The following is a 7,827-nucleotide window of genomic DNA, read 5'->3' on the forward strand; positions in this document are numbered from 1 at the left end:
AACTGGGTTAAGATATACTCTGTTCGGATTTTAGACTGTTTGAAATCACTGCATTTTACAAAATATACAATAATCAGAAAGTCCATGGGATGCACAGCATTATCATTAACATTTGATTGCAATATTTAAAGCATGAAGAATATTAAAGAAATAACATATTTGTAATTTATGCTCTGTTAGTGTAATACAAAATAATTGATAACAATTTCCTGGTAAGTTTTTCGTATTAGGAGATAAAGATATTAAATTGATTTCCGCGGTTGTGTTTGGCTGCAGCCAATCCCATCAAACATCTCCAAGACGTCACTCTATCCTAAATTTTACATTTTCGCGAATATATTTAACTAAGAGAATTCTCAGGTTAAAGATGAGTTTATGCGTCAAAGAATTACAAATGGAGTGCATAGTGGGAAGATTATGGCTGAAGGTTTGGTATATTGTGACGCGAATTTAAGTTGTGTGGGTGAGGCGCAGCTAACATGAGCCATAGCCAGCAGCTGATCACACACAGATGATGCGTATATCAGTATTTTGGCCCGTGTGAGCGTTTATATATCACTGGTGGACCCCAGGATTGTTATAATGCAAGAACATAGTAGCTTTCGACTCGGTGGGTGACTAGAAATCGAAATGCCCCGGGCAGTGGCGCTATATAACGGTGATAATGCTATAGAGGACTCTCTGAGGCAGAGAGACGGTGTGACGGCCCTGAGGGGAGGTGAAGCTTGTAATATACTGTCGTCTGTGACCACTTCTCAAAACAGCGACAACAAACTGACCATGGCGGTAGAATTTGATCACATGTATATAGGCTGCTCGGACTCGAAAGCATCTATTGGGAAAGATATAGAAGTGCAACATCTCAAAGATCTCCTCCTTCTACATTTGGATTTAATTCAGCAGCAAGCTGAGCAGTTAGTAGCCAAAGACAAGCAAATCAAGACTTTAAGAGACGAAAATGAAAATGTAAGTTGTAACTTTAATTATATTGACATTTTAATGTCATTGTTTAGTGGTATTGTTTATAAAACCTAGCAGTAATACGCATATTTTCGCATAATTTGTAAATTGTATGATATATAATAGGATTTATAAGCCAGGCTAGGGTTCATAACTCATAAACACTTAGATCATGATTAGTCTTGGCAGGGGAAGGTAATTAGTGTAGATTGTTTTTATGTAGGCAGCCATGCCATCATGGCCGTTGATCGTAGTAGTAGTAACAGCCTGGTCAAACTAGCTACTCACTCATGTACTAAAACAACACTATTAATTATCGCACTCCTCTCACTCGCTCTACAACAAATTATTTATCTGTCTTTGGTCTAGGGCGAGGAAAAATAAGAGGGAATGCTTAAATAGGGATGAGTTTGTGAAGTAGTATGGAAGGTGAGTTGGTTGATGTTGTGTTCATGAATGGCGGGAAGAGTCAGCTGATCGTGATGGACGGTACCACCAGTATTCTCTACAGCTCCTCACTCGCTTCCACTACACTTGTATTCACTATTTTAGGTACTTAAATAAAGTTGATCTTGTTGGTAACCTTGTTTTAGTACTTGACACAATTGTCAAATCATAATAAGCAATATTGCCGTATATAAGTAAATGCCTGGGTCTCCATCTCATTCATAACATTGATACTGATAGAGACTACTGTTTACGGTATTTAACGGGGAAAATATTTTGCCGCAAGTAACTTCTTCAGCAGGAGCCATTTATGGCTTCTCTTTAATGTCCTGAACAATACAAAAGTTTATGGGTGCTCTTCGTTTTTTGATAGCATTTTTTTTTTTGTCTTACTGAGGGAATAGGGATGGTTCCCTGTCATGGGTGAGATGTTAGGTACGTTTCCTTACATCTGCTGACCTGTTCACCTAGCAGTAACTAGGTACCACCTAGGTGTTAGGTGTTAATGAACTAGTGTGGGTATCATAATGAGAGAGAGGATTAAAAGACAAAAGAGTCCCAATGATGCACTGACATTACTGGGTTACCCTGGATTACTAAACCTCTGTGTTAATTAGAACCAAGCCCTAATTTTGTTGGTTTTACCATACGTTTTACGGCTTGTGCTTTCTGCCTTGTTTCTAATCTTGCATAAATAATTCACGCAATTGTCAAGAGTAGAGAATATATTAGCAAAAGGGACAAAATAAAATACATTAGCATAAGGTATAACTAAAAATACATTAGAATAAGGGATAAATACAAATTTTCACCTCATTTATTGTATACCCTATTATACTCAGTACTCAGAGGTGGTGCCATCTGAGGCTGAAGTCTCCATATTACATTACCCCTCCCAAAACCTCTCAAGTATAAATAACAGCACCACTACAAGACAAATCCCCTAGCCGACAATACCAACCAGATTGACACCCTTAAGCTCCTATACTGGAGCAGCCCCTGTCATAAGTTTGTCTGGAACTCCTTACCTTACCTTTGATAACTTTGAAGAGTTTCAAGAGTTTCACTACTCTCGGAGCCTGGCCATGGGCCAGGCTTGTCTGGTGCTTGCCTGGTCAACCAGGCTGTTGCTGCTGGGAGCCTGCTGTCCCACATATCTATCACAGCCTGGTTGATCTGGCACCTGGTGAAGATACTTGTCCAGTTTCCTCTTGAAGGCTTCTGCACTTGTTCCAGAAGTGTTTGGTATCTTCAGGTAAGATGTTAAACAGTCTGGTACCCAGGATGTTGATACAGAGCTCTCTTATTGTCCCCACTGCACCCCTGCTCCTCACTGGGTTTATTTTACACTTCCTCCCATATCTCTCACTCCAGTATGTTTTTATGGCAATGTCCAGATTTGGGACCAGGCCCTCGAGTACTTTTCATGTATGAATTATCACATGTATATCTTTCTCTCCTCCCCTCCAATGAGTACTTGTTCAAGACTGGCTCAGTGTGAGCTGTAAACGATCTCTGTAGTTGTTCCAGCTCTGATATTTCTCCTGCTTTGAATGGGGCCATCAGCACTGAGCAATATTCTAAATGAGGGAGCACTAGCGATTTGAAGAGTGTCACCATTGGTATTATTTCCCTTGTTTTGGTGAAGATACTTGTTCAGTTTCCTCTTGAAGGCTTCTACACTTGTTCCAGCCGTGTTTCTATCTTCTGGTAAGATGTTGAATTGTCTGGGACCCCGGATGTTGATACAGTGTTCCCTTATTGTCCCCACTACACCCCTGCTCCTCACTGGGTTTATTTTACACTTCCTCCCATATCTCTCACTCCACTATGTTGTTACGGTAGTGTGCAGATTTGGGACCAGACCCTCAAGTACTTTCCAGGTACATGTATATATTATCATGCATCTCTCTCCTCCACTCCAATGAGTACATGTTCAAGACTTGAAGGCATTCTCAGTAATTTAGGTGCTTTACTGGCTCAGTGTGAGCTGTAAATGATCTCTGTATTTGTTCCAGCTCTGATATTTCTCCTGCTTTGAATGGGGCCATTAGCACTGAGCAATTTTCTAAATGAGGGAGCACTAGTGATTTGAAGAGTGCCACCATCGGCATTATTTCCCTTGTTTTCAACGTTCTCAATACCCACCCCGCCATCTCCGTGGCTGTTGTGATCTTTGTCTTGTTATGGCCTTTAAAAGAAAGGTCAGCTGACATAATTATTCCCAGGTCTTTTACGTGTTCCTTTCATTCTACTTGGTGACCCTCTTGAGTTTTGTATATAGTGTTCCTTTTGAGTTCTTCATTCTTTCCATACTTAAACCTTTGACTGTTTCAGGCCCCTCTCTGAAACTGTCATTCTATGTCGCCAAATATTCGAAAAAAAAAAATTATTTTTTCTTATGAAAATGTTAGGAATATGTTTGTGAGTGTTTTAAGCCTAATAAAAAAATTTTGCCATCAGTACTTACCGAGATATAGAGCCGCAAAGTTTGCAGAAAGTGACGTGCGTACGGCAACAGCGGCGACTGCCGCCCACCCGGTATTCTTTTATTTACTCTAATTCAAAGATTTCTTGCATTTTTCAATATTTTTCTGTTCCAGGTAACTTATGTGGCCTGTGAGACCAATGTAAGGTGCATTCTTCAAATATACACTCATTGTTTACAACACAATAACAGAGCAAACTTTATCACTATTAGTTTGTGTATACACTTTGTTTACACAAACAATACAAAACAATGTTTATTACTATTGTTCCATAATATATATATACATATGTACAGTCACTAAACACGTTCCTAGAACTGCTGCAGCTTGTGGAACTCTTTGAAACATGGGTATATGCAGAGGGGCACTTCACACTCCTCACACATAAAACGAGTGTCTCTGCGTGTTTGTGGGCGTTTTGTGGTATGCATACATACATAACACCTCTTCTGAGCATTTTTCTTGGCAGTAGTAGGAGGCAGTTGTATAGGGTAGTGATCACCAGGCCTGAAACGAGATGACGTGTGTGGGCGCTGGTCTATTGCAGGAGTTGCTCCTTGGTACTTTGCAATTATTTGTCTGATTACTGACAGGCAAAATTCACCATATTTTGGTGTTTTGTTGGTCTTCAACTTGTATATGTTATAAGCATTTAGCATAGAGATATCAACAAGATGGAAAAAAAGTTTTATATACCACTTATAACTCTTGCATACACAGTCTGCAAACCCAATCTGCATGTCACATTTGTCCACTAAGTGCATGTTGAGGTTGTAGTCCATGACAGCTGCAGGCTTTAGAATGGGTTCATTGGTCTCTCTGTTGTCCCTGCCACTGGGTACCATTTCGTTTCTGTGAACTGATGTCAACAATGTGACATCACGTTTGTCATGCCACCGAAATGCCATGATGTCATTGGCAGCAAAGGCTTGCACCTCACCTCTGCGAGTGCCAGCGTCGAACCTTGGCATATGTTTACGATTACGACGCACTGTGCCACACACGTCTGTCAAGTTTGCTCGCAAGAAATCACTGAGTAAGGGGCTTGTGTACCAGTTATCAGTAAATAACATATGCCCCTTACCAAGATATGGTTCCATCATTGTTCGAACCACATCACCAGAGATACCCAATAACTTCATGGTATCTCTCAAAGTATTACTGCCAGTGTACACAATGATATCCAAAACTAGACCACTTCTGCAGTCACACAGTACAAATAGCTTTATACCAAAGCGTTTCCTCTTGCTTGGTATATATTGCTTGAATGAGAGTCTTCCTTTGAATAAAATCAAAGACTCATCAATAACAAGCTTCCTGAAGGGATAAAAATACATGCAGCACTTTTGTTTCAGGTACATAAACACATTTCTGATCTTATATAACCTGTCGCTTCTGTCAGGCCTGGTTTTGTCTGAAAAGTGTAACATACGTAACAGTATCAGGAAACGATTGACACCTATAATGTCACTAAAACCTGGAGTTGAAATCAGGCGTTCTGTTGCCCAGTATGTGGTAACAGTGTGCGTATACACATGTGGCATAAGCATTATTGTAGCAAAAACAGGTACATCTCTGCCACAGTTGTCTCCTTCCACTTGTGTAGCCGTGATTTTGGTGAGAGAATTGTATTTGCCATGGTGTAATCAGAGTATGTGTTTGTTTCCCTGACAGTGATGTCCATCAGGGGTTCATCGAAGAATAACTCAAAGCAGTCCAGTTCACTGGCATTGTTCCCAAGTGGACAAGATGGCTTTATTCCACTTTGTGTTTCATCAAAGTCATGGGGACTGGGAACAAACTCGTCACCGTCCTGCCAATCCCAGATGCGGTCTGCTGGTGGGGTCTGGATATTGTACTGTGGTTGTGGTTGTGCAGGTTGTGGTGGTGCAGGTTGTGGGAGTGTGGGGTAGGGTGAGGCTGGTTGTTGTGCAGAGTCAGTAGCGTGGCCCGCTGATGGTGCCACATGGGCCGTGCCACCCTCACTATCACCACCACTTCCTGCTCCATCACTCACATCATTCATACCCATCGTTACAATATCGTCATCTTCACTATCAGGTCGTGGTGTAGGGCCACGGGATGTGCTCCCAGAGTTTCTCCTTCCCCTTGGAACAACATATGAAACACTACCAGACCGCATGCTACGTCGTACATACTGCCACTTCACTGGGGAATATTCACTCTCACTGTCACTAGAACTGCTTTCAATGACGTTGAAATCACTATCACTATCACTGCTAACATCTGGGTGTTGTACACGACCAAATAGTTTCCTCTTTCGTCCTGGTACAGGCGAACGTGAACGTGAACAAGCCGGCCAAGCACCAGAGGTGGAAGGTTGTGGGTCATCTGGGTTTTCATCACTAATTACGTTATCCTGGGCACTTTTTCCGGTAACACTCACTTCAAAACCCTGGAATTCACTGTCACTGACATTTTCATCGCTGTTAGAGCTATCACTTGGGAACAAAAGACCTCCAATCCGCCGAGGAGTGAGGAACTTCTTACCGAGAGGCATTGTGAAAATGGACTAACAACATGGCGTTCCCACAATGCACCGCTGGGTCCCAGATTTTTTTCACAGGGTGCACACCGACCACTGAGACCCATTCTCTCTCATGTAGGCCTACCAGGCCTTTCCCGCTTGATTTGAAGCCGCTAGAATTTGTGCGTATAAATACGTCAAACATTGGCTCGTAAGACGTATTTATACGTCGGAAACAGTCAAAGGGTTAAGCAGCTGGAACTTATCACCATTGTTTTCTCCTACCCACTGGAAAACCTTGCTTATGTCTTCCTGTAATTTTTCAGTGTCCTCTACTGTAGTGACTTTCATGCTTATTTTAGTGTCATTGCAAATGATGATACAAAAGTGTGATGGGTGTTTTTATCTATGTCTGCTATGAGGATGAGAAACAGAAGAGGTGCCAGGACAGTGCCTTGGGGCACTGAGCTTTTTACCTCGCTGATACTAGATCTTGCTCTGTTTACTACTACTTTTTGTGTTCTGTGTGTTAGGAACCTGAAAATCCATCTGCCTATCTTCCCCATAATGCCCATGGCCCTCATTTTGTGCGCTGTCACTCCTGATCGCATTTGTCAAACGCCTTTGCAAAATCTGTGTAAATCACATCTATGTTTTGGTCATCATCCAATGCCTCTGTAATTCTGTCATAATGGTTCAGCAGCTGTGACAGGCATGATAGTCCTGCTCTAAAACCATGCTGGTTCAGGTTATGCTAGTTGTGCTGCTCCATGAAATTTGTAATCAGCCATCTCGTCATTCTTTCGAGGCAAGATAAATTTTATTCATGAAATCTGCAAATATTTTACAGATTGTACTATCTATAAATTTCTACGATGTTTCTGATTGTACAGATTTTTAGGCCTACAATGATGGTACTTAAGTCCACCAGTTATATACTCTTGCTTATTTTAACCCTTTGACTGTTTCAGTCGTATATATACGTCTTACGAGCCACCATGTTTGACGTATATATACTAAAAAATTCTAGCAGCTTCAAATCAAGCAGGAGAAAGCTGGTAGGCTCACATGTGAGAGAATGGGTCTGTGTGGTCAGTGTGCACCACATAAAAAAACTGCAGCACACAGTGCATAATGAGAAAAAACTCCGACCGTGTTTTTGGATTAAAACGCCGACTTTCAGGTGTACAGTATTTTCATACTGTTACACTGTGTAGCGAAACGTTTCCTCAATAAAGATACCCAAGAGTTGCGCATGTGTCTAATTTAACAAATAAATACCACTCACCTCTCTTCCTATATTAAGACTAATATTTTAAGGCAAGTTATGAGTGTACTGTATGTGTATTTTAACTCTCTGGGATGTTTTAAATATCGTATATTAAGTATGAGACGGGGAGCCAGGGTTACCTACACCTGACTTCCTACAAATAAGTACTACTC

General features: G+C 41.2%; 1 protein-coding gene across 6 annotated transcripts in view; it reads left to right on the plus strand.

Moving 5' to 3' along the window:
- The first annotated feature begins 284 nt into the window (after positions 1-284).
- LOC128685574 (uncharacterized) overlaps positions 285-7,827 on the plus strand; it is a 172,689-nt gene continuing 165,146 nt past the window's right edge. For 2 of the 6 annotated variants that reach the window (XR_011392358.1, XM_070087986.1), the window contains exon 1: positions 285-966. Coding sequence is in view for 4 of the 6 variants with exons in the window: in XM_070087986.1 (XP_069944087.1) it covers positions 631-966 (336 nt within the window). In the remaining 2 variants the exon portion in view is untranslated. Of the gene's footprint in view, positions 967-1,050; positions 1,513-7,827 lie in introns of those variants that run through there. The other 4 variants (XM_070087982.1, XM_070087984.1, XM_070087983.1 and 1 more) reach the window with 3 other exon arrangements.

The sequence above is a fragment of the Cherax quadricarinatus genome, chromosome 23, assembly GCF_038502225.1.
Source record: "Cherax quadricarinatus isolate ZL_2023a chromosome 23, ASM3850222v1, whole genome shotgun sequence".
Taxonomy (NCBI): Eukaryota; Metazoa; Arthropoda; class Malacostraca; order Decapoda; family Parastacidae; genus Cherax; species Cherax quadricarinatus.